At 41.7% G+C, this 27,389-nt stretch overlaps 1 protein-coding gene and 2 non-coding genes across 6 annotated transcripts in view; 1 reads left to right on the forward strand and 2 right to left on the reverse strand.

The window, feature by feature from the left end:
- Ppp2r2b (protein phosphatase 2, regulatory subunit B, beta) overlaps positions 1–27,389 on the reverse strand; it is a 452,614-nt gene that overhangs the window by 424,855 nt on the left and 370 nt on the right. Inside the window, exon 1 of one of the 4 annotated variants that reach the window (NM_022209.4) lies at positions 1,801–2,075. The exons of 1 other annotated variant lie outside the window; for it this stretch is intronic. In NM_022209.4, coding sequence (NP_071545.2) covers positions 1,801–1,879 — 79 coding nt within the window. In that variant the 5' untranslated portion in view covers positions 1,880–2,075. Of the gene's footprint in view, positions 1–1,800; positions 27,384–27,389 lie in introns of those variants that run through there. 2 more of the 4 variants (XM_039097058.2, XM_063277526.1) reach the window with 2 other exon arrangements.
- On the forward strand, positions 12,962–13,068 carry LOC120098433 (U6 spliceosomal RNA). Its single transcript, XR_005496594.1, has one exon. It is a non-coding gene; the product is annotated as a U6 spliceosomal RNA (small nuclear RNA).
- Positions 14,051–14,157, reverse strand: LOC120098436 (U6 spliceosomal RNA). Its single transcript, XR_005496597.1, has one exon. It is a non-coding gene; the product is annotated as a U6 spliceosomal RNA (small nuclear RNA).

The following is a 27,389-nucleotide window of genomic DNA, read 5'->3' on the forward strand; positions in this document are numbered from 1 at the left end:
TCTTATTTCTACATTACAAAAGAGATTGGGTACAGAGCAATTAAGTACAGTGGGCCAGCTGGATCGGTATCTGACTCATGTCTTTTCCACCATGTCCCAGGGCCTTGCCCATGGTGTTATTTTGATGGATGCCCTCCTCCTACCTAATTGTCTTTATAAGATTCACAGTGAGTTCAAATACATGAGTCCCTATTTCCATCTGTAAGTCTGTTGATGGGGGTGAAGCAGAAGTTGTTTGTATTGAGACAAAGTAATGCTTTCGGTTTGATAGAATTAAGTAAATTGGTTTAAAGTCATTCTTGTGGTAGTAGTTTTGTCTATGTGACCAGAGTATTTAGTTTGATTAGTGCACAAAATACCAACTGAGATCAAGTGTTTGGGTTTTCAGAGTCTAAGCTGGGAGGAGGGAAGAAGGGAACCAGTCAGAATAGCCATTTAGGAACCTTCCAAGTGGCTTTTGGTCTTCGGTATGTAGAAGTTCTGGAGATTCTGATCCCTGCCACCTCTTCAATCTCCTTCCTTAATATATATAGAAATAAATGTAGATATTTATTAGACTTTATTCCACTCATAGAGAATTAAAAATACCCAATGGGTCATTTGCTTCTTAGCTATCAATACATTTAAGGGGACATATGGAAATATAAACGATAAATCATGTAAATAACCACTCCCAGTCTCAAATCTAAAGTCACCCCAAACATGTACTTCCTTTTCCTGTAGGAAGTGATCAGAAATCCACTTCATGAAAAAAAGTCTGCTTCTCTCATTTGCTATACACAGCCCCCGGGTCCCAGACTCCCACTGCAAGAATGACAAATACGGGTGGTTTCAGAGCAGGCTAATCATCACCCCCTCCATCCTGAAAGATGATGCCGGACTGAGCTGGACTCTCCTTCATCGTCCTTTTTAATACAGTTCTGCTTTTAGGATGAGCCCTCCAGCTGAAAACTATCCAGCTTACTTGCTTTACATGAAATTGCACTTTCCAGCAAGCATCAGACCCAAAGAAACAGGCAGATCACACAGGCAAGCTATGCAACCAGCTCCTTGCTTGAGAAATGCTGAGATCTGTGGCGCTGAGTGGAAGAGGTACTGCCAGATGTTTACCAGGCGCACACCCATATGCATGCAGAAAGTACACACCCATGTGTACATGTCATGCCCGGCTAGAAGTCGGCGAGGCAGTCGAAGACAGAAGCAGAGACCAGGGAAATTTTGTACAAGGCCCAGCCCATGCTTTTTTCATGGAATTAACTTGAGAACCCCACAAAACAGATTTCTAGAAAGTACCAGAAGTCAGCAACGCAAGTATAGACTGAAGTGCTCCAGTTCAACAACCAGTACTCCACCGTCACAGACTAAGCTAATTCTATTTTGCTAATTGCTTTCTTGGGCATGCACCAAGTTATTAAGCAGACATTGACAAAACAGAGCTAGGATAAATGTACGTGGCAGTACCCCCTGATTGTTTTTCCTCAGCACTAGTTCCAGTGACTTGTTTGCATGTTAAATAGAGTAAGGGAGATTGCCGAAATATTTCTGAATGATTTTTCAGAACAGCTGCCAGCGTAGAGATCACCTTTGCAACAGTATCCTGCTCTTCAGAAAATACTTCCCTTTCCTTGAGGAGGCAGGCTGATTTTCGGAACAGATCTATATATCAGATGCAAGCCCTCCCAGGGACGACAGTCATCTAGTAAGCTGCAGAAGCCAGCAGCGTCAGCAGAACCTGTGGGAAGTCAGACACCAGCCCACTTTGTCCCACCCACCCAGACACTCTCCCCCTCTGATCTGTACCTTCAGTGTGGCAGCTGGAAGAGAGGATGGTATTTGGAGGTCTGAAGATATAAGGCAGGTAACGAGAGAAGCATTTCATCTTCCAAAGGAAAAAGAAAATTCTAAATGAAAAACCAGTCTCCCGAATCCATAAGGATTCTCTCAGCCTTGAAAGCTGGCTACATCACCAATATGTTTATGTAGGTTCTCTCCCAGATCTGCAGAGCTGGGAAGCCCAAGGAATAACTGGAGATGGGTCCCATTTTGCCATCAGCGCTAGGAAGCAATGCCTTACATTTCTGCAGGCAGCTCAAACTCAGAAGCCCCCAAGCAAGCTGGGATAGAGCCTCTTCATTGGCTGAAGCTCCTCCGAGCAGGATTGCTGAGTAAGTCGGTCCTGCCTGTAAACACACGCTGAAATGTTCTGCCTGAAGCCTCTACCTTTCCCCGCGTGTCTGTTTCTCAGCAGTAGCAGTGCAGTCGGACACAGGAGTGGTGAGGATGAGTGACCATCTCCTGTTTAGCTGAAAGATCAGATTAAACAAAGACAGCATAGTGTTCTGCCCTGGAGGGGTTGGCTATTCAAAGGAGCCACCCGCAATGCCATGGATCTCAGGAATATTAAAGTACAGTGCAATGAAACGGGTCTCTGTCCTGAGTTTAATCTAGATTTAGTTCTTTTTCTCTCTCTCTTACCCCCCCTCTCTCTTTAATTCTAAAGATTAAACAATAGGGCCATTTATCATTTAGGTGAAGCCAAAATCTGGGTTGAGAGTCAGGGGTGGAGGGCTAACACAGAAAGATTCTGTGTTCCATTATAGCATCCCCCTGTGCCTGATACCCTCCACCCCCACCCTAAGCCGTAGCACCGAAACATGAATTTAGTCCTGATCTGCTCTCTGTACAAATATAAAGCCACAGCACAAGGGACGAGGCCAACTCAAGGGAAGTGACCCTACGACAGCTCATGCCCCTCATGACATAGAAAAATATCGAAACCAAGCTAACCCGGGAATTATACAACTTTTCCAAAATTCAGAGAGTTAGAGGGAGAAAGAAGAGAGAGAAGAGAAGAGGGAGGGAGGGAGGGAGGGAGAGAGAGAGAGAGAGAGAGAGAGAGAGAGAGAGAGAGAGAGCACACTGGACACTAATTTGGGGTTGGTTTAATTTGGGTGCATAAAATAAAGTGACTTCAGGGGCCTTGCCACTGGAAAGCAAGCATTCACAGGGCCGCAGCTTGGGATTTATAAGTTCTGTCAAAGACGCTATTGTATATGATGAAGAGAAAGAGCGAATGTCCTTTGTGCTGTATTCAGGCACACAAGGGAATGATTTAAATAGTCAGTGAAAGAAAGCAGATATTCCCCTGAAAGGGGCTTTTAAAAATAAGATTTAAAATAAGAAGTGCCTTGAAAACCTCAGAACTGTTTTTAGGACATCACAGGCTCTCTACTGTATTTAACTGAGCACCAAGGAAGTGTGCTTACATGTCTAGGTGAGAATATGACTGAGGAATTATAAAGCAAGGCAGAACATGAGCATGTAAACAGACACTCCCACTGCTCCCCCCACCCCCATCTTCTGGTCTATCACAACCTAAACACAAACACCTGGCTGGGAGAGCCAGTCCATTTAGTACAGAGATCACCATAAAAATCTCCTTCAACCCATAGCCTAGCATAGTAGGCCATTCCTAGTAAGGTGCAGTTTGAAAATGCCTAAGTCAGTGGTTCTCAACCTCTGGGTCACAGCCCCTCTGGGGGTCAAACAACCCTTTCACTGGGGTCACATATCAGATATCCTACATATCCGATGTTTACATTATTAATCATTACAATAGAAAAATTACAATTATAAAGTAGCAACAAAATACTTCCATGGTTGGGGGTCACCACGACACAAAGAATGGTATTAAAGGGTCACAGTATTAGGAAGGTAGAGAACCATGGACCTAACTGATCTCGTTTGCCCTGTGATGACTTCAAATTTAGAACCCAGGAGCATGGAGTGGGCGGGTGTAGGTTCTTCCTAGGAGACACACATTCAATTTCTGATCAGCAGTGAAGCAGAGTGTGGCCATTTAACACACGGCTGCTGTTTCTTCAACTGTCAAATGGGGGAAAAAACAAGGTTTGGCATGTGTATTCTTGGAAAAAGTGAGATAGTTAAGTATAAAACACATAGCACATTGCAGGCATTTGATAAACGCCCACATTGCTGCTGTGCCAGTTTAATCATCTCTGACCATATACCCCTCCGAGAGCCTCTGAGTGGTGGGTGTGGTTAAGACTGTGGCATTGAAGTTTGACAGCCTTCTGAGTTCTTGACTTGGACTCACAGTGTGACCTTAGGCAACGTGAGGCCAAATAGCATGATGATAAGGGTAATAAAGAAATCTCATACAGTATTGTGAGGGTGAGCAGAATGATACATGCACAGGAATTAGCAAATCGTACATTGACCAGTCTATGCATGGCCTCCAGGGACTTGCACCTGACTGGGGCAACAGGGAATGAAGTCAAGAAAAACAGACAGACAGAGACGTACAGACAGACAAAAAGCTAGAACTGGGTAGTTTGCAGGCAGTTCTTGACTGGAGAAATCTCAATGTTTTTTAAAGCTTAGCATGTTTATTACATAGAGTTTACCAGAGAGGCTGAGTTTTTGTACAAAGATAAACAAGAAGGCAAAGTTTACAGTATACAGGCTTTAGCAGTCTTCAAGAGGGAAATGACTCGTGGGTGGATGGAGAAAGTATGGTGGGCATTTTCTGCATTCTGTCCATAACCACACACCAATCAGAAGGGACGGCTTTGCCATTTCCTCCTGTGCTTCACTCTTGAGAAGGCTTTGCTATTTTCTCCATGAGTCTAAGACTGGAGTATGTGACATGGTGGTGCCTGTGCCATCTGCACACAGACTCTCAGGACTCCACATGCCCACGGATCCTTGCTTCCTGCAGTCACTGCTTCATAAGCTTGGTTCTTTGTATTATTAGTAGCAAGAGCTACCCTCAGTCAGAGAATAGTGCTGTAATTACTTGTCACACCTATACAATCTTATTGGAAACTGTTCCAGGGAGACATCAATGTCTAATTCATCTGTGGAACCAGTACCTGGCACAAAGCAGATACTCATTGGATTTTAGTTCAATAAGCAGATGAATAAGTAAATCAAAATATATAAGTGAAACATAGATCATTCAACCAAAGCCATTATGGCAGCCGTGGAACCACAAACTTCCATTCTGCATTAACATCAGGGGTGCAGTAGTCTTGTATGCAGGAGGTGCCTTCTGAATCAACAGCAAGGGGCAAGTGGAGAGAGAGAGAGAGAGAGAGAGAGAGAGAGAGAGAGAGAGAGAGAGAGAGAGAGAGACAAAGAGAACTGTTTTGTCCATATCTATCTGCAGCAAATTAAATAAAAACAAAAGGAAACAAATCAAATACTGTCTCCCCCATCAATAGGGAGAGACCCACAGTCTTGTGTTCAAGTCCCAGGAAAGACACTGCTAACCCTTACACTGCTAACCCTTACCCACTGCTGAGACTCTCAGCACTCTTTGGCTTCAGGTGAAAATAAATTCCCCAACACAATTTAAAATGGTTGATTTAGTGTCCGAAATCCCTACCTGTCCTTGTGAAGAATAGGGAGGGGAGAAAAACCAGGAAACTTCCTTCAGGGACTGTCCTTGGGCAAACATACGAAGCATCCTTCGCTTCTGCCTGCTTTCCTGCTTTTTTTCCTCCTTGATCTTCTCACCAACCCCATTTTACAGAAGAAAAAACAGACTGTGAAGACATGATGAATTATTTGAAAGGGGACATGCTGCTGCCCTAGAACTATCTAGTAATGATTTAGGTTCTTACAGTGCTGGACCAGTTGATTCAGATCCTGTGGGGATAACAAAATACTTCAAAGCTTCAAAAGCCTGTTCAGGAAGGAGTTTAGTTTCATGTTTTACTTTTATGGGTTAGCACAGCTGAATGTTTCCCCCCAGTACTCTTGTCCTGAACCATGTTCCTTGCCAATTTCATCCAATAGTTTAAAGTCATTGAGATGGCTGATCAGGCCTTTGAAGTGATGGGTTCTGAGTATAAGGTAGGATCCCTGCTACAAAGGATCGCACAGTCCAGATAAGAGCAGGCTAATGCAGTCTCATGGTAGCCATGGCTGCAAGAAGGAGATATGAGGAAATTCATTGGGCTTATACAGCCCTAATGGCTAATGTTAGACATCCACACTTCTGCCTTTAGGTGCTATTTACAAATAGCCCTATCACTGGGAGGGGATGGTCATAACAGATGAAGAGCTAATAGTCACCTAAATTAAAAGGGTAATTTCTTCTGATAACTCTGATTTTAGCACAGAGAGAACATTAGGGTCACTGGAAAGGTTTTAAGTCTTAAGAAGAAATGGCAATGGCAGAGGTGGGGTTGGTGGTGTGTCTCGGGGTTTGGAAGCCAGAGTAGAAAACAAGTCTCCAATAGGAAAATTATAGACTTAGAAGGAAGGAAAGTTAAAGTGATCCATGTTAGGTTCAATTTCAGAAGGTTCTGGAGCCCTGTAGAGTCCAGAGAGAAATTCCCCCAGATGTTTTATACCAGGGAGATTTAGACATCAAACAAGGGAGAGATAAAAGCAATCAAGTTTCTTGAGTACTATGTTAGAGAACTGACTGCTCCAAACTTCTGTAGACAGAACTCTGGGGCGCTCAGAAGCAATCACTTTGTTCTGACAAGTCTCAGCTGAATCTCCTGTTCAGGGTGCGTGGACTTTTGGCCTCCTGACTGCTTGACCCCCACAGGAGCCATCCTGCTCTCACTGAAGCAGGAGTTGGTGGGGAAAGTATGGAGGACTCCTCCTGTAGCTTTTAAATCCCCTGTGCAGTTAGGTTTGTTGTTTTTATTTTTCATTTTGCTAAAAACCCCATGTGGGAAAAGGTAGCTTTTTTCTGACCAACCCAGAGGAGCCTGCTCTTGCTTTCACTTTCAAGTCAAAGCAAGTTACCATTGGACTATGAAACCTTAAGTAAAATGTCACCTTGAGGGACAGGTTTAATAATGCACTGGATAGGTCTGTATCCCCTTATCATACTCTATCAGATACTGCCTACCCCTTTCAAAACACTTACTAATTAGGGTTCATATTTATTGAGCATCTATTTATTTCAGAAATCTAGAGAACAGAAGACAGGTAAATCATCTGTCCCCTTCTTCAGGCATAATATTCATTCTGAATGTAAAGTCTGTAATAAGAATAAAACAATCCAATGAAGTGCTCAGAAGTCTGCCTGATACAGAATTAAGTGTAATTCAATTACATTGGTAACTCTGTTTGCTATCTGAAGCCAGCCAGATTAATTTGCAGGAAGGTAGAAATTTGACTTCTGTCTATTGAAATCTGAGTTCAGAATTCATTTTCTAGAACACTCCAGAGTGACATGAATACATGTTGGATAGAGTTGAGTTATATTGAATAGGCAGAACTTGACCATTTCTAGCTCAGTCTTCCTATTTTCTAGTTAGTTGTGAACCCACAGCATAGTAAATTCTGATATGGAAGAAAGATTTAACTCATGTGTGCACTAGAGTGCTTGCGTGACGTGCAGAAAGCCCTGAGTTTGATCCCCTGCATGCATAAAACTGAGCATGATGACACTGCCTTGTCTTGGTATTGGGAAGTAGAGAAAAGAAGATAAAAATTCAAGGTCAGCCTCAGATATGAAGGAGCTCCATGGCAACCTAATGAGACCCTGCCTCAAAACAAAACAACATCCAAAACGGAATCACACATTCACACGAGCTTCCCAACAGGTATTGGATACTCAACCAATTTCCTAGCCACCAGGGACTCGGTGGATTAAAGTAGCTTTCTCTATGAGTGAGACAGTGAAAAAAATAAGCATTCTACTAACAATGAGACTTCATATGGTACAAAGGAGATTGGGAAGTAAGGTTGAGGGCATGGAAGACTGACTGCTTTACCCAGATGGTCAGGAGTAACTTCTCTAAATAAGAGGCATCTATACACCGGGAGAGAAGCTGTAAATTATTTACCCTAGCCAGTTTACATTCATGACAATCTTTCTCTCTGAATTTAAGTATTGAATTCTTTCTAAAACAACACACTTTTTTTTCTTCCCTGCCTTTTCTGTTTTAGTTTTTATCATGCTGGGTGCCAGGGCAACCAACATGCTAGGAGGTCACATCCCCAGCTCTGTTTCATCACTGTAATGCAAGCTCTGACGAGCCACAGATGCTATGTGTGCTCATACCCTCACACTAATACACTTAGACCTATCAGGGTCATCACCAGTGATGTAATTCATATGTTTGATTGGCAGTCTAGACCAATTATCCTGCTGGCTTCCTTGGTGTGTGACAAAGGCAACAGAGACAGGGCCAGCTGAAGATATGATTAAGGGGACTTGGACATTAAGTACAGGCTCAGTTTAGGGAGCAGTTGTACCACACAGCAAAGGAAGAAACAAAATGTAGTTGGTTTTGACCGAAGATAATTGGCTCTCATTGAACAGGCTACATGAGCCGAAGCCTAGTGAAGTCAAGCAGGTTTCCTACACACACACACACACACACACACACACACACACACACACACACACACACACACACACATCCAGCCATCTCACAGAATCTGTAGGGAGCAGATAAATAGTACTTCCATATTGATGGAGAGACACCAGTGCAAGCCAAAACTACAATATTGAGAAGCTCTGAGACATGGCTTTAGTTTAATTTACTTTAGACATGGATTTAGTTTTAATAGATGATGATAAAAATTGTAATAAGAGTAACGTTCAGTTCTTGAGTTCTTCCAAGTTCTTACTAGGTCCTTATCACTCTGCTAAGCACACACAGCCTAGAATATTCCCTTCAAACTTCTTTAAAAACTTTAGGAGAAAGTAAACAACCTTATCCGTTTATACATGAAGGGATTTACAGAGAGATTAGACAACTGGGTGGAAGGCTGAGGTTCCAGTGCAAAGGTCTGACTCACACCTACCCAGGGCTGCGGGGACATGAGGACACTTGACTGGGTTAGTTGATCTGAAATTATCTCCATTCAGTCTAGGCCAACGCACCATAAATTAGATTGAACTTCATATCTGTGAGTGTTTGATCAGGCATGGTAAAGTCTACATTTGTATCCATTTGAAAGGAAGAACTTGTTAAGGACCTCTATTATCACACAGCAGAAATTTAACCCAATCCACACACCTATTGCTTCATGACTGCAGGGGTTCAATATGCATTGAATGGTGTCAGGGAACGTGGGTTTGGATGAATTCATAATGTACAGAACATACACATGAACAAGAAACATGGAACAAATCAGGAAAAGGAATAAGAGATAGAGGGAAAGTAAATGAGGTACTAAAAACACCAGCATATCATAAAATACACAAGGGCCATACCATAGTGACAGATAGAACACAGATTAAGAAATCCCTGTGCCTAATTAGGAAATTAGGGCAGATTTCATGAGTTCCTGGAATTTGCAGTGTTTTTAGATGAGCTTTGAAATAAACTTTAAAGTATGGAGACAAATTGCAAGAATATTCTAGGAATAGGAGGTAATGGGAAAAACATTAGTTTGGTTAAAGTACTCCAGTTCATTCATTCCCTTGCCCCAATTTATTCTAAGCTAATGTATAATAGAACATATTCTAAATAAGTAAAGCAAATTCCAACTGCTGTGTTTAGACTATGCATTAATTATTTCTCATTTGGAAATAGTGGACTCCCTGGACAACAGCAGTCTGGGCATTCAATATGTACATCACCTCAAAGTCTTTCCAAAGAAGGCATCCCAAGGTTAGAATGTGTGTTTGGCTACTTGAGAAGAATGGCACTGTCTTCCTCCTTCTTGCATAACCCTGGGTCTTAATTAAATAATGAGTGATATGAAAAAAATCCTCATGCTGAGATAATAACAGCATTTTTCAAGGATTTCTCTCACTGGGATAGCTACTGTGACCTTTGAGCATTCCCTAGGACTCAGCCCATATCTCTTTGTGGACAGAGGAGAACATTAGAGAGAATTTTAAGACAGGCCAATCCATGAATCCAGGTAGAAAATCTTCATTTTCTGACGCCTTCAGGCACCCTTAAAAGGTGTAGAAAAGGCTTCTCAGAGATTGGATTTAATGGTTTTTCTACAAGATACTTTTAACCCATTTTCCTGTTATTTTGAAAAGCTATAACAATAAATCCTTCAGTAAGCCATGAAGGAAAAAACACTCCGCTGTTCTTCCAGGAATGATATCCTCATTCAGAACGAACGTTTTCCCCTTGGGAGTATCACACTGTCCACACCAAACTGCATGTGAGTAACTCAAGTATCATGTGCCACTCTGTCTGCATCTATACTACATCAGAGGGTTCATAAAGGTTTATCTTGTTGTCTTAGTCTGTATGTTTTGCTTGACACCAGACTCCACATAACCAGCATCAATGATGCTGTTTTAGGTAGGGTGATGTAGCACTGGGGAGTGACCATTCTGCACCGTAGGATGCTTAGTGATGTTATTCTCCTTCTCACGCCAAGTTCTCCTTCTCTTGTGTTCCTGCCCTCACTCAAGTCATAGCAATCACAAGTGTTTTCTGACATTGGGAAATATTATCTGGGGATGGGAAGGGAAATCACATTCTGTTGTTCTGGATGGGGAAGAAGTCTGCTTTATAGAAACATGGTATCAAAGACCTAGGTTGAGGATAGATCACACTAGCTACGCAAAGATAACACAAACTCTGATTGGAACACACTAGACTTTGTTTTCTCCACCCTGATTTCCCATACATGTGGTATATAAATTCTCTGCATCAGTGCTTTTTAAGTGTTTTGACACTTACACACACACACACACACACACACACACACACACAAATGTGTGCATCTTTTAGTCTAACTTGGCCTTTCAGGCAATTGTCGATACATGGCACATTGATGGGTCTAGTCTTTGATTAATCATTTAAAAATGAAATCATTCTATCAACCAAGTATACTGATGAGGAGTGGAACTTAGTGATAAGAAATGCCACAAAATGAATTTCTTAAGAGTCTCTTGTCTTATTTGTTTTTCATGCTGATTATAGAGACGATACCAATATAAGCATGCATCTGTATTTTCAATAAATACTTGTTTAAGCCAGCTACTGTGCAGACTAGAAAGGCTTTCCTTCTTTGTACAGTAGATTGGAAGTGATTAAGATAAAGATATTTGGGACAAATCAAGATTGAATTCAAAGCAGGATGGTGACAAAGAGATAGCGAGGTGTCTGAGAGTTTCAAGGGACTGTAATGTTTATGAGGCAGAATGCACAGGACTTAGTGCAGGTGAGTGTCTACATCTAGGAAGTTAAGAGAGCAGAGCTTAGGATGACTTTCAGCTTGGGGAGGCTTTTGGAGTAAGTATCTAGAGTTGACTATAGCCATTACCATTAGAAGCAAAGATGAGAGTGTGTAGGGAGTTAAAGGCCAGATCCCATGCTCAGTGATCAGATGGAAGCTCTCATTTTAAAGCTGGATACCCTTCTGTGACATCTTGTCTATTATTCTTGGAACATAAGGACTCTAAAACCTTTATAATGACCATTGCATAACAGTTTCCAATGAGACTGTAGTAAAACTCCTTAAACACAAAGGCAAACAACTCAAAATAGCCTCAGGAAGTTCCTGAAGTTGACCAGACTCACTAGGCCCTTTTCTTCCAGAGTAAATAATAAACACTGAGAGTCCCTTTCAGAGAAAGAAAAGAGACAAGTTGCAAAGAGGAATCTCATCCAGGGTACAAAGAAGCCTAAGACCAGACCAGCTGACTTGAAGAAGCAGAGACCAGCCAAATTGTCTTGGAAGAGATTTAAACCAATTGAGTCACTTGGAAAAGGTGCTTTTCAACATGTTGAGCCAACTGCAGGCTATGCAGTGTGTTTCAAGTTTCCTAGCTTTCATGACCTGTCAACCATGCTGTTGTAGGCTTTGGTGATACAGCTGTCTTTGAGTAATTTCTGCTCCTGTATGTAACCACTCAGTCACATTCCTGTAAATAACTCCAATAAGTTTCATGGTTCACCATGTTGGACTTTGGTGTTAAAGGTATATTGGTCTGTCATATATTTAATATATATGCTGAATAGATGTGGGTTGTATCTCTCTAGGAAAAGTTTTACCACACAACAATGACACATACTAGGAATGTCAGTGTGTCTCAAACTTAGCAAGCTAACTCCAGAACCTGCGTGACTATCTGCCACATGCAGTCACCGTGGTTTACATTTCTAGGTTTCAACTACAGGTTTCTCAAGTTACAGTTGATAGGTTGGGAGAAAATAGTCATTTAAGATGTTGCCATCTCAGTTTCCTCTACCCCAAACCTTGGTATTAGGAAATCTCCTTTACTGAGCTGTCGGTATGAGAAAATAAGCATCGAAACTAACTAGAGATTGGGCTTTATCAAGGGCAGAGTTAGTATTTTATGCTGGACTGTTAAATACTTCACATGAATTAGCTAATTTAATTCTCACAAGGGCCCTTGAAGTATCTTCACTTCTTGTTTGTACTGATAAAGAGAAAGGCATAGAGACATGGACTGCCATACTCACAGGTTACAGAATTCGATCACAGAGCTGGCTGAATGTGTCTGCTGGATCTATGCTTCTCCACTGCTGCCTGAACTAAGGAAGCCTGACTCAATTAGTTCCCAGCACCTACAATGCTGCATCTACCCAGTGCTGAGAATCAGTCTTAGTATTAAGATTGCTGGTTTTTCAAGAGTTCCAGGAATGGTATGACATGAACAAGATAGATAGACATGGCCTTTGTCCTGTTGTCTTCCTTGGGCTCTGGATAGATGCTTGGCAATTAAGAACACAGGCTGCAATTCCAGTGAACCAGGTTTGATCCCCAGCACCCACATGATGGCTCACAATTGTGTGTAACTCTAGTTCCAGAGGATATGAAGCCCTCTTCTGTCCTCCGCAGGTACAAGGCATGCACACGATACATAGACATACATGCAGGAAAAACATACACACACATAAAATAATTTTTAAAAATTATTTTTTATACAATAAAAATAAAAAGAAACAGACCAAGTCTCCACTGACCTTTCCAGTTAAAAGGCAAGAAATGCCTTTTCAGCCTTTAAAATGAAGCAGTTGTGTTCGCTTCCACAGCACACATACTAAAATTGGAATGATGCAGAGAAGATTAGCACAGCTCCTGCACAAAGATGACATGCAAATTTGTGAAGTGTTCCATATTTTTCCATCCAGAGGCCACCACACCTTAGGATCCATCCAATCCACAGATACCAAACCCCAACTCTATTGCTGATGCCAAGATGTGCTTGCAGATAGGAGCCTGGTATGGCTATGCTCTGAGAGGCTCTACCCGCACCCGACTAAGACAGATGCAGATACTCAGATATTGGACTGAGCCCTGGGACACCTATGAATAGTTAGGGAAAGGGTTGAAGGAGCTGAAAAGGATTACAACACCATAGGAAGAACAACAGTATCAACTAACTGGACCCCTCAGAACTTCCAGGAATTAAATCACCAACCAAAGAGTATATATCAGCTGGTACATGGCTTCCACTACATATGTAGCAGAGGACTGTCTTATCTGGCATTAGTAGCTTAGTCTTGTAAAAGCTTGATGCCCCAGAGAAGGGGGATGCTAGAGGGGTGAGGCAAAAGTGAGTGGGTGTGTGGGTTGTACCCTCTTAGAGGCAAAGCGGGGGATAAAGTAGGGGGTGAGGATAACATTTGAAATTTAAACAAATAAAATAATTTTAAAAAATAAAAAATCAAATGAAGTAGTCACACTGTGTGTAACAACATGGATGAACCTACATCAATGCTAGGTAAAGCAAGCTAGTCTCAGAAAGATAATCACAACATCGCGTTACTGCTTGTGAGATCTCAGAAAGTCAAAGGCATAAAACAGAAAGAATAGTAGGGAGTTTTTTTCAAGGTTTAAGGACAAGAGCTGTTGAGAAAATAGATCATAGCATACAAATTTTCATTTAGAGCATCAAAATGAGTTCAGGGTGTCCTCACAGGTGTCCCAGGGCTCAGTCCAATATCTGAGTATCTGCATCTGTCTTAGTCAGGTGCTGGTAGAGCCTCTCAGAGCATAGCCATACCAGGCTCCTATCTGCAAGCACATCTTGGCATCAGCAATAGAGTTGGGGTTTGGTATCTGTGGATTGGATGGGTCCCAAGGTGTGGTGGTCTCTGGATGGAAAAATATGGAACACTTCACAAATTTGCATGTCATCTTTGTGCAGGAGCTGTGCTAATCTTCTCTGCATCGTTCTAACTTTAGTATGTGTGCTGTGGAAGCGAACACAACTGCTTCATTTTAAAGGCTGAATAGCCATCTCTTGCTTTTTAACTGGAAAGGTCAGTGAAGATTTAGTCTGTTTCTTTTTTGTTTGTTTTTATTTTATTGAATATTTTATACATTTACACTTCAAATGTTATCCCTTTTCTTCCCTCCCCTTCCCCAGCTTCTATGAAGATGCTCTCACTCCCACCCACCCACTACTACTTCAACACCCTGACATTCCTCTAAACTGGAGAAATGAGCCTTCACAGGACCAAGGGCTTCTTCTCCTATTGATGCCAGACAATGCCATCCTCTGCTACATATGTGGCTGGAGCCATGGGTCCCTTTGTGTGTACTCATTAGTTGGTAGTTTAATCCCTGGGAGCTCTGTTGGGGGGGTATGACTGGTTGATATTGCTGTTCTTCCTATAGGGTTGCAAACCTCTTCAGTTACCTCAGTCCTTTCTCTAATTCCTCCACTGAGGTCCCCATGTTCAGTCCAATGGTTAGCTGCGAGCATCCTCATCTGTATCAGTTAGAAGATACAGAGCCTCTCAGGAGACAGCTATATCAGGCTCCTGTCAGCAAGCACTTCTTGGCATCAGCAATAGTGACTGGGTTTGGTGGTTGCATATGGGATGGATCCCCAGGTGGAGCAGTCTCTAGGTGGCCTTTTCTTCAGTCCCTGATCCACTCTTCATCCTGTATTTCCTCACATGAGTATTTTGTTCTCCCTTCTAAGAAGGACCTAAGCTTCCACATTTTGGTCTTCCTTCTTGAGCTTCATATGGTCTGTGTACTGTTTCTTGGGTATTCCAAGCTGAGCAATGGAAACATCACAAGGGACTATGGAAGAGTGAACTCCAGCATTGATTGTGGCTATTCCTTCCTGTATCCAGATTCTCCGTCCACAACATGTGGAGAGTTTGCACTGATCTTCCAGTTCTCTTCAACCTACCAGCTGTGAGCCTAAGTGTTCAAATTGTGTTAGGCTCTGGCTCAGAAACACTACATGGCTAATGGCATGTTGATTAGGCATAAGAAGTGTTAAGTAACAGAGTATGCGTGCTGACTATGATTTCTCTTCAGCTTTCATAGCACCAAGTCAGTGGGACCTGAACTTAGGATCCTTCTCAGGTGTTAAGATGAGATTTGTCATTGCTTATACCCTTCAGTGACTACCTGGATCTGAGGGCTATTTGTCAGCCATTTGGCCAATTTGACAAGCATATTGAATACAAAGGAGTAAATACATCCTTAAGTGTAGAGGACCAGCATGATTTAGTGTTTATTAGAATCTTATTTATCACTTTATGCTTTATGCGGGTTATCATTTCATCCTCACAAGCCTCCGAAGGAGCAAGCACCATGTCACTGCCTCACATAGCAGTAAGGTGGAGTGGCAACATAATGAGGTTATGTGCAATCTATACGAAGTGATGGGAAGAGGATTCATTGGGATCCAAATTCAAGCAACCCATTCACCGTGGTTCACATTCTCAAATGTGGTGAAATTTTCTCCAGTCCCCTCAAGTTTCTTCCAGGAATTCACAGTAGAGATTCCCATGAAAAATAATACATATATCTAAAAAGTAACCTCAGAGTTGGCCTTTAAAACTAAAGTTTGTTAACTTTGCACATGCGTGTGTGCGTGTGTGTGCATGTGTGTGTGTGTGTGTGTGTGTGAGAGAGAGAGAGAGAGAGAGAGAGAGAGAGAGAGAGAGAGGGAGGGCATGGGAGGGAGTGAGAGACAAAGGGGGAGGAAGGGAAGATTGTGTGGATGAAGCAGGTGCCAGTGCAGAAGTCACAGGAGGAGATTGGATGTGGTCCTCTAATACTTTCTCCATTATTACCATGAGATGAGGTCTCTCTCTTAAGCTGGACTTCACTGTTTCTCTCCTAAGTTGTTAGGCCAAGAAGCCCCAATGACCCTGTTGCCTCTTTTCCTACCAACGTTAAGGTTGTAGGTATGTGCAGCTATACCTGGTCTTTTCTGTGGGTGTTAGGAATCTCAGATCTTAACGATTGAGTATCAACATGCCTTTACTTGCTGAGCCATGCCCTACCCCCTGTAGGTTACTCATTTAAAAACACCCTCTGCAGTACATGAGACAGGAAGGTGCTGTTATCATGAGTCATACACTCAACCACAGCAAGAAGGTAGACTCTGAAGCATGTGCAAATGTTAAACTGTTAAAATGTTAAAATGTTAAAATGTTAAAATTAGTTTTACTTGGAAAACATGTGGTTACTATTAATACTCTGAAATCATTACCACTTGAATTTCATTTGCAGAGACCTGCCCGCACTGAAATTACCTGTACAGTTGATTAATGGAGTAGATGAACAAGAAGCACTCACTGAAAAATGACTTACGCCATGATGTTGTGAAAGGCTACTTCAAATTCTAAGTGGATTCTTGGTAATATGTAATAACGACTCCTTAGAAACAGTTAACAAGGAGCTGAAGAGGTGGCATGGTGGATATAAAGGCTTGTTCTGCAAGCATGAGCATCACAGTTTGAGTTCCACCACTCACATAAAAAGTTAGATGTGGCTACCCATGCCTGTAATCCCAGCATTATGGCACAGGTATAGGCAGATCTCAGGAGACTTTGCTGGGCAACCTGATACTCAAGCATAAGGAGCTGAGTTCCCCAGCACCCATAGAAAAAGCCAGGCATGGCTGCACATACTTGCATTCCCTATGTTGGTGGGTAAAGAGGCAACAGGGTTACTTGGGCTTAGGAGAATAATGGTGAGATGCAGCTTAAGTGAGAGACCCCATCTCATGGAACTAATGCAGAGAGCATTAGAGGACCACCCCGAACATCCTCCTGTGACTTCTGCACAGGCCCCTGCATCCCTTCCCCCTTCTCAAGCAGTGAGCTTCTGGGTTACTGGTAGCTTCCTAGGCAATGAGGTACAGGGCGCAATCGTGATAAAGGAAGATACCCAACATTTTGCTCTGGACTCTTCATGGGACAGTTCATGTGGACATGCACACTCCTACGTCTGCATCATACACACATATAGCACATTCATGCAAACACCTAGCAAAATTATGGAGATAATATTCATAATAAAAAATAACCTACAAAGAATGATCACTGAATGTAGAAACCCCAGCTCTGACATGGTCAAGTTGCACAGTATCTTTAGCTGTGTCACCAACTGAAAAATCTCCCATGTGCTGTGAGCTTTCCTTTCCCAAAGCTGACTTGTGGGATCAGAAGGTGAGTTCCACTGCACCAGAGATTTGGGAGAATTCAGGGTTTGCTGTGTTTTCAACTTCTGCCCAGTTTATGTTTATTGACAAAGCAGGCAAAAGAAATTCAAAGTTATATTTAGTGATAGAGCTATAAAATTAGCCACAAAATCACTACTAACTAGATTAAAAGTTAGGAAAAAAACTATGAAAAAGGAAAAGATATAACACTTCCATAAAAGTGTGAACTTGAAATTAGGAGCTACTCCCAGAGAGGCGATATGATTAGTTATTAACTGTGGGCCTTTGAGTACCATGAGCAAATAATACAGGCAATAACTAGGAGAATGACTAATGCACTTCATTTGCATTACTAAAAAGGCAAGTAGGGCTGGAGAGCTTGCTATCCATGAAAGCTTGGATTGGCATGCCAGTATGCGGGCCTTGGTTTGATCTCCTGCACCATGGGCAAGCCAAGCATGCCAGTGCGTCTCTGTAACGCCTATGCTCATTCCCAGCACAGGATACTTTGTTGTCTTTAACAAAATCTCAATCTTTCATATTGGCCTATAAAGACTTGGGAGCCAGATGCTGGGATGAAAGCCTGCTAACTCAGGGAGGCAGAAAAATAACCTAGCTGACCGTCCTCAGCTGATGACCGAAAAGGAAGTTCTCCATCTCTGCACTATTTCCCACCCCACTCAAACTGAATGTCCCTCTCTTCTACTCCCTGTGCATCTCTCTACCCATCCTATTGATTCTGTCTTACCCTCTATGGTTTTTTCCCACATGTTCACTCCCTATCACCTGGTTGCTAGTACCATCTCTTGACCTATGGTTGACTTCATTTAATCCTATTTACAATAAACAGCTCTTGTATTAAAGGTGTGTGCTAAGGCTGAACCTCACCACAACTAGAAGTTGTTTTTGCCAGTAAATAACACAATCTCCAGATTTCAACAGAGACAGGCACGTCCTTATGCTTGCTTGCTAGCAACTTCCCCACTTCAGCCAAATCAGCTTCTAAGTTCATTGAGAGGCCCTACTCAAGAAAAAAGAAATTGGGAAAGATACCTGATACCAATTTTGAGTTTACACACACACACACACACACACACACACACACACACACACACACACTCATATGCACACACAAGGCAAATATTCTATCTCATGTACTTTAAGTAGTAGCTGCAAGACAAATCAGTCTAGAAAATATGGCACTCAGACCAGCCTGTGATAAATGCACTATAAAGAATTAAGTAATGGGGGTTAGGGATTTAGCCCAGTGGTAGAGCGCTGGCCTAGCAAATGCAAGGCCCTAGGTTCGATCCCCAGCTCCGAAAAAAAAAAAAGAATTAAGTAATGACCCCTCCCTTTGAAACCCAGTGGAAGTAATACCACTGATTAAGCCACACCCACTTTTGCCTGAATCTGATACTATTGTTGAGCCAAGTTCAATTGTACCCCATTCCTCCTCATACAACTCAGACTTTGTTGTGATGTCTAGCACTCAGGCAGGAGGAGTCTGACCCACAGGCAAATGAAAGGTTATTTCTATGTGTAAAGTACTTAGGTTAATGCAATTCTCCCTAGCAGTAGCTGGTTGAGAAGAGCGCTGACGACTCGGGGTATAGCCAGGGAGTACCAAAATAAACTTGCTCTGAGAATTTGTAGAAAAGGCTCTTTGGGAAAATAAAAGCAGGATATCCTTTCACTGATGTGACTTGGTCTAAGTGTGATAGCAAGAGACAAAGCTGACATCAATAGGGCAGGGGACATAGAGAATCTGGGTCATGAGTGGAATAGATCAGTTCTGGCCATTCACGTTCTCAGGAATTACTATAAAACTAAACACTAGAATAATCTCATAACTGGGTTCCCTCCTTCTGGTGTTGCTTCTTTCAATGTGATCATGACTGGTCACTAGAAAGAACAGCTAACAGCCCATGGATACTCATTCCATTTTGACAGAAGTCCAGATTTGTACAATAGTTCATAGGATCCTTCTGTCTGCCTAAGCTCTCTACTCCTGTTTCTCCTGAATTCCTCCTTTGCTTGCTCAACTTCAGATATATTGGCCTCCTGCCTGATCCTAATATACCTAAGGTCTCACCTGGGAGCTTTCCCCTCTAGCTGGAATTCTCAGCAATTCACAAGACTCAGTCTTTTGCTATCTTTACAGGGAGGTGTTTGCCAAACTAGATAAGAGATAATAATCCTTTTTCTTTCCAGATATTCTGGTAGAAGTTTTCTGTTGCTTGAAAGCATCCTTCAAAGTGTTCTGTTGAATTGCCAACATGTTCAAAGAGCAGGCTGGTCATAAACTCCCAATGAGTGTCTCTAGAACAGAGCATTCCTCCCACTCTGTATTGTGTAGTAGAATGTAGGCAGTAAATGATTTGCTAGTGTGGAATTCAGAACTTTAGTTTGGTTTCTATGAGATCTTGAAAACTGGACAATTAATCTCTATGTCTTGGTGACTTCTTGCTTTCCACACTTGTGATTTGGAGCCATTACCAAATTAACTAAGGGTTAGTTGAACAGAATGACCGAGTTACCTTCACAGATAACCACCAAATGGTCAATAGGTGGGTAACATACCCAGGATGGACAGGCTGAACAATTTCAAGATGGAATAAAGTGGGATACTATGAGATTCAATCCTGATACTCAGCAAATGGAAATGTATGTATTATTTCTGTCAGTTTTCTGTTTACTATTTTTCGATCATGGTTGACTATAGTAACAGAAACCATTGAAAGTGAATAACTTTCCAGAGGGGAACAACTGTACTTATTCAACATGCATTGACAAAGCTCATGTTTGGTGTCAGGATCCTCTGCAGGAATGCTCTATCTAAGGCTTAGGAAACCAGCTCTGTAGCAGCTGAGAGTGAGGCTAGGGTAAGCAGATGAGCCTCAATTATCCCCACTCAGAAATGTAGTGTGAAGATGCACTCAAATCGTTACTGACATAGTGAAGAATGGATCCCATGATAGAATTTTCATTAGTGTTACTCTGGCCTTGACATGGTACAGTGATCTCAGAGATTTTTCCCATCCTCATCTAGGAAGGCAAAGTTATTAGCTCAAAGACATGAATAAAGCATGTATCTAAACAATCTGGCTGCTTCTTGTTGTTTTTTAAGTAGTACATTGGCTGCTGGTTGTTCTGGGTGTCTTTCCTACACCCAGCCTGCAAAGTGTTAGGCAGCTCACCATTTTCCAGCACATTTTATTTTTACTTGGATCATAATTGAACATCACTTGTTGGTATCCCCAGGAGAGTTCACACTGCTTATAGGACTGAGGGCCAGTAGGGTCTTGTGTATGACAATGTTTTCACTTTCCTTCTCTGTGTCTACTATATACTAGCTCTTCCAGAATTCTACTAGTTCATTAACTCTGTTTAACCGGGTTAGCATTAGGGAAGGGGTGTAAAGCATCCTTTCTTTCTTTTTTCTGTTTTTTTTCTATCCATCTGTGGTTTTTTTGGAGAAATTTAATTATCTAATGTAATTTTTATCAATGAACATAATGCCTGTGCTCAGTGTGGCACAAAAACCTCACTCCCTTCCTTTCCAGAGTGTACCAGGTTCCTGCATTGTGCTTCAAGCCCTCTCACATCCTGACATTCCCCTACCCCCACCTCTCGCAGCTGAGAAAAGGGCTTTCATCTTGTAGCAAGTTGTTCATAATCAGACCAATTTTGCTTCCAGCAGAGTGAAGCCCCAACAAATCAAAGTCACCTAGGAAATCCTTTTGTAGACTCCTGGGTGCTGGGAGAAAACTCCAGGCTTTACTTTAACACACAGAGGGGAGGTTTTCACTCCTGTCAGTGCCTGGGGCAGAGAACGAGGCTGCACTGTGACCTCTAATTTTTGGTATTCTTGTTTCCTTTGAAAGTGCTCAAAACACATTCTGATCTTACATTTTCTTTGTTCTCATAAAAGCCCTCTGATATCCAGAATGAAGGAAGAGAATTTCTCAGTGTGTCTCTTGTATCAACCTATGTTAGAACTACTTGGGAGGGCTGCCAAATTCAAAGTTCAGTGGCCTCATACAAGACCTTATGAATCAGTTTCTCTAGGAGTACGACCTAAGAGTATGCATTTAAAAGCCTTCCCAGGTGATCTGTGTGTATCATGAGATTTGAAGATCGGTCAAGGTCCCATCAAAGGTTGCTACTTGGATAGTGGACCAAATTTGAAGCAGGGGATAGTCAGGCTTCATGCTCGCCTGATTACTAAGTCTTTGGGGTAGTCGACTGAAATCTTTATCCTAAAAGATGTCTTCTTTCTGAAATGAAGGTCATTTTTAGATCCTCCATTTTACCCTGAGACCACTGGAACAAAGCAGAAGGCAAAAAAAAAAAAGGGCTCCATTTTACGTCTTTCAGGCTTGGATGTGTAGGATGATGCTACAATTGTCCTGTAGCACTGATGATGCTAAACATCTGGAAAGGTTACTGTCAATCACTGACTTCTTTTTGTGAAAAGGGGATGAGGCCTCACATGTTCATAGTGCACTGAAACAACCCAATCAGTACTTTTTTGAGTCGAAGAGTCAATCACTGAAAGATGAAAACTGTTTCCACTATCCTTGACTCTCAAACACTGGCACGGAGCTAAGACACTTTCGCAAATGTTATCATCAGAAGACCCTCCTCCACTAGAATGTCACCCAAAGCAGCTGTCAGCTTTTACATTAAAGCATGTGGAATGCAACTCACATCAACAGCCAATTTAATGTTTTTTTCCCTCTCATTAGAAATCTGATCAATAGAACACCTCATCATTCCTTCCACATGAGAGATCTTTTCAAAAGAAGGGAAAGGAAAAAGGTTATCCCCATTTAGCAAAACAGAATAAACACAATTATTGTCCATGAATAAAATGAAATGGCCTGTGTGAATGGACATTGAAGAACAATGAACAAACAAAAGGAAATCAATTACATGCTGTAGCTGGAGGAGGAAGACACACAAACCCTATCAAATGAGTCCGAGCTTTCTGATGCACAGAATTAGATATTGAATCTCACAGTAGTGTCTGATGGCCAGAGCAAGCCAGGCATGCAGTCTACAAATTATTCCTAATAGTGATAGCATAGAACTTTATGGAATTAAATCATATGTCATATGAAATATGCATGCTTGACTGATCACAGAGAACTGGAATCATTGGGTGTTAGGCATACTTAAACAAAGTTGGGTCAGTCACAGTTAGCATTCTAACATCAGGAAAATGAAAGTATCACCATGTTTTTTCACAGTGCATGTTGGAGAATCTGTACTTGCTATGGGCCCCATGAGCTACAGAATTGTGGTTTCGGTCACGGTGCTTTCTCCTAACAACATAAGCTAAGACAAATTGGTACTAGGTCATGGGGTATTGCTGTGACAGATCTGACCCTATGATTTGGTAGGATTATGGTAGCATTTGAACTTTGGGCTAGAAAAGCCATTGATCAGACCTCAGCAGGCTCTTGTTCAGGAGCTTGGAATGTAAGAATGCAGAGAGTAGAGTCCTGTCTTCTGACGTTTCAGGGGGGTAGTTAGAAACTCATTTAAAGACTAGAGGGCTCATCTGATATTTTGTGGTTCTATTCGGCTAGAGCTGAAGAATTGGCTGGAGCTAACAAGAGACCAGAATCAGAGGCAAAACATTTGGGAAGTACACCCTTAGGGTCAGCACACAAAAGCTGTGGCCCAGAGAGGGCTAAATAATGCTGACACCCAAATTTGAGTGATATGTAAGATTCTCCCACATGGTCTGGTTTTGAAGGCATGAAGGGCTCAGGGACTGTAGCTGAAGTTTGGCACTGTGAGAGTGCAGGGAATGTCTTTGGTTAAGTTGCAGGCTCAGTTGCAGCAGAAGACCCAGTACTGGGAATGATGAGAAATAAAAGTGGAGGCTTGATACCATGTGGCAGGGCCTGTCCCTGAAGAAAACCCAGGAAAGACTGCTGGTGAAGGTGTAAACTAATTGCAGTGGAGACACCCAGGGTTTTAGAGGTGTCAATACTATGGGATGGTCATGGAGGATAATGGCTATGAAATAGAATTATCTTGAGACTAGGAGATAAGGTGTGTGTCCTCTCAATGGCAGAGTTGGCAAAATAGACCTAAAAAGGAGCCTTGGATCCCAAGGGAACATGAGTGGGTCCTGGACAGTGAACACAGAACCTTTGCACTGTTGAAGTTTAGTTTGACCTTATTGTCAGGGTTATCCAGGTTTCTTTCTTTTGAAGTCAGAAGTATTTAAAGTAGCTTTGATTGTACAGGAGCCCACAGTTAAGAGGCTTTAAACTTTTAAAGGCTTTGGATTTTAGAGAGATTTTTGAGTATTTTAAAGAGACTTTGGACTTTCAAATGTTTGACTTTTTAAATAAAGTGGGAGTTTTAAAAGTTGGAATATCTCACTGAAAGTATTAACGATACTTAGGGGTAGATACCATGTCCAGCAGTAGATGGCTAACCCAAAATGAACGCAATGACTCAATGGCATTTTTGTTGACTTTTGTCTCGTTACCTTTTGGGCATTGTCTTGCTGGCCTTTTGCTCATATATTATGGTTTCTGATTTTGCTTTTGAATTTTGTTTCTCTCTCTCTCTCTCTCTCTCTCTCTCTCTGTGTATATGTGTGTGTGTGTGTGTGTGTGTACTATGTGTGTAGAATGTGTGTGTGTTTCTTGTACTTTGTTTTTGTTATGTGTTGTTTTGTTTTAATTCTGGTCTGTTTCCCTTTTTTATTTACATGTTATTTGTTTTCTAAAGAGGGTGGAGTTGGGTGGGGAAGAGTTGGGGAAGGGAAAGTCATGACCAGAATATATTATGTAAAAATATTTTCAATAAGAGTTTTTAAAACAATTGGAATATTTTAATTATAATATTAATAATTTAATTATAATATTAATATTCATATTTCATTTAGAGACAAATAAGAAAAGTTGTTAGTAGTGATATTGTGTCAGGTTGAATACAGGTTAAATGTCCTAGTTGTTTTTTGTCAAGTAGACACAAAGCTAGAAATACCTGGGAAGATGAAATTTTAACTGAAATAATGCATCTACAAGGACAACCTCTCCATAAGGCTGACCTGTAGGTCAGCTGGTAGGAACATTTTCTTAATTAGTAGTGATTAAGGCTCGTGAGAATGCCACTCCTGGGCAGGTGATCATAGGGGTGTATAAGAAAGCATTCATGACAAGCAATAGTGTTCCTTCATGGTCATGAGTGAAGTAGATTCATGGACGTCACTCTAAAGAACTCAAGCAGAATCTTTGTGTTTCAAAATAATGTAGAATGGTTAAACAACAGGAGTTCTGGAACCCTAATGCTGAGATTTGAGTCTTAGCTCACCAGTTTGTTAGAAAAACATTAGTAAATTAGTTAATTGTTTGTTTGTTTAACTTCTGTATCCTTATAGGTAAAGTGCAAACAAAAACTTGCTTGTCAAAGCCTACTCTAAAATAAAGTCAAAGTACAATGATATTTTTAACAATAACTTACAAATAATACATACAAGGTATTATTATTACTATATTGTAAGCATTTAGTATACAGGTTACCATGTGGTAAATCTCCCATTAAAATAAAGACATAGATAGATAGTCAGAATGCTAGACATTAGAGAGAGCCTTCAAAAGGATAGGATTGCAGTCTAGAGTCAGAGAATAACAGCAGCCTAGAATAAGTTATCCATCCCTGGTCCACAAATGCCAGTGTATCAGGATTGTCTGAGTGAGTTCATTAGCACCTTGTATCACTAAGTCCTCACACCCACAACACTTGGGGAATCAGGGCAGCTCTGCTCTGTTGCTCAAGGTGATAGTGATTTGGGTTCATGCCCAGCACTTAGAATAACTAATTATCCTGTTTCCGTTTTCTTAAGCTTCAGGTGTAGGGAAGGCTTATGCCATCTCCTCCCACTTTTTTCCTTGTTTTTCCTTCTAAAATATCTACTATCACTTTCTCCATTTGAGCTCCATGACCAAAGGAAAGAAGAGCTATGGAGATTCCCTAGCCTTTACCCTGTAGAAGAAACAGGAGGTCAAACGGTGGTGAGTCCTCTGTTTTAAGAACAGTCCTACGAACTTCTGCATCAGACAGGACATCCAGCCCCAAAGAGATCTCCCTTGCCTTGTCAAATGGCTTCCCTGAACCAGGTTGCAGAGGCAAAGGGTCATCCTCTAGAAAAGGCTCAAAGTACATCCTGTGAAAGTTAACCAGTTCACAGGCTTAGACCCCTGACAGCTACAGAGCTGCTTAAGCTTGCCCACAGGTACAGGTCATGCTTAGAAGAAAGCTGCTGGCAAAGGGGATGTCCCAACTAGGAGACCATCTGTCCTCTGAGCAGGGCTCAATACAGTCATCACCTTAGTAGAGATCAAGAAGGCTCAGCTGGTGGTGATTACCCATGACAAAGACCCAGTTGAGCTCATGGTCTTCCTGCCTGCTCTGTGTGGCAAGATAGGGGTCCTTTACTGCATCATTAAGGGGAAGGTCAGACTGGGGCAGGTTGTCCATAGGAGGCTATGCACCACAGTTGCCTTAACTCAGAGGACAGCGGTGCTCTGGGTAAGTTGGTGAGAGTTATCTGGCCAATTATGACAGATACAGTGAGATTTGCTGCCACTGGGAAGGTAATGTCCCTCATCCTAAATATGTGGCTTGCATATCCAAGCTGAAAAATGCCAAGGCCAAAAACTTACCTCTAAACTGGGTTAAATGAACACTGCAAAGTTTCCTGTGCATAAACATAATTACAAAATAAAAAAGAAATCCATCCATCTAGCACATTTCAGGCACATAAAAGACACTCATTTTGTTATGTCTGAAGTTATCATAGGGAACCCACAGCTATTATTTAATGGACTCAGCATATAATATAAAATAATTCATATTGGAGGGACATAATATGCATCTGTAACGCTTTTTGGTCTTCCCATGAGTCGTAAGCAGTTATTTTGCAAACCTCCTACTGAAGACACATCTCAGAGACAGAAAAAGTAATAGAAAATTACAATTTTAGGTATTTATTTATCAAAAACATTCAGTATGTATTTTTCCTGCTCTTCAACCATAGGCCATTTGATTTTCACTCACACACTAGCAGGCTGAGTAAGATGAGCTGCCACCAGACTGTGAACAAACTACCTTTTCAAAGTTATCCAGCTTAGTTTTCCCCCAATGATTTTGTTTTAACTCAGAATTAAAATTCTGCAGAGTGACCCAAAGCTTCCATGCCCCTATGCCTATCAGACTCATATTAAAGTTCAACTCTGTCAATGGCTCGTTCTTCATTCATTTAAGTGAATCTAGGCCTGTAGTGGCACATCTGGAATCCACACCTGTCATCAGGGTGGTGCAGTTGCAAACCTTATCTCATCTGGCCAAAGCATATTTAAAGCACCCAGCAGTGCTATTCTAGTTCCTCCCAATTGCCTGGGACTCAGCACTTTTAGAATATAGACATCCTTGGGAAGAGTAACCGAGGTCTTATAAGCTGACAAAATGAAGAGAATTAAACACAGATTTTCCAGGAGGAGAAAAATCAATGTATGAGCATAGGTAAAGCATCCTAAAATGAGAAAACTTCCTAAGAGTTAGAAAGGTCTTACATGTAGATGTCAGGACTCAGTATTCCCATAGATTCTTGTGACTAGACTGGGATTCTCCACCCTTGAATTCCCTCCCTGTGCTTTCTGGGTAGCCAGTGATACTCTGCTATGCAATGGGAGGAAAAAGTAGCACACAATTCATGGACCATGAATCCTCAAAAGCCAAGAAAACATCCTGAAACAAACCTTGCCCAGATCAACTATTTTTATTTTGCTGAAGTTCATTCTAGGCTGTGTCACTGTTGAGAACAAAGTAAACAGACCCAAAACAGACCAGAAATCCCCTTCACCTCAGAAGACCCTTCTGGAATGTTTGGGGACGTAAGTGGAAAAGCAGAAAGCAAACCTTTTAAAACTGAAAGCATTAACCCCCACCCCACCCCAGAAGAGGTGTCCAGGGCCTGGAGAGCCACTCCTAC

This window comes from Rattus norvegicus, chromosome 18, assembly GCF_036323735.1.
Source record: "Rattus norvegicus strain BN/NHsdMcwi chromosome 18, GRCr8, whole genome shotgun sequence".
Taxonomy (NCBI): Eukaryota; Metazoa; Chordata; class Mammalia; order Rodentia; family Muridae; genus Rattus; species Rattus norvegicus.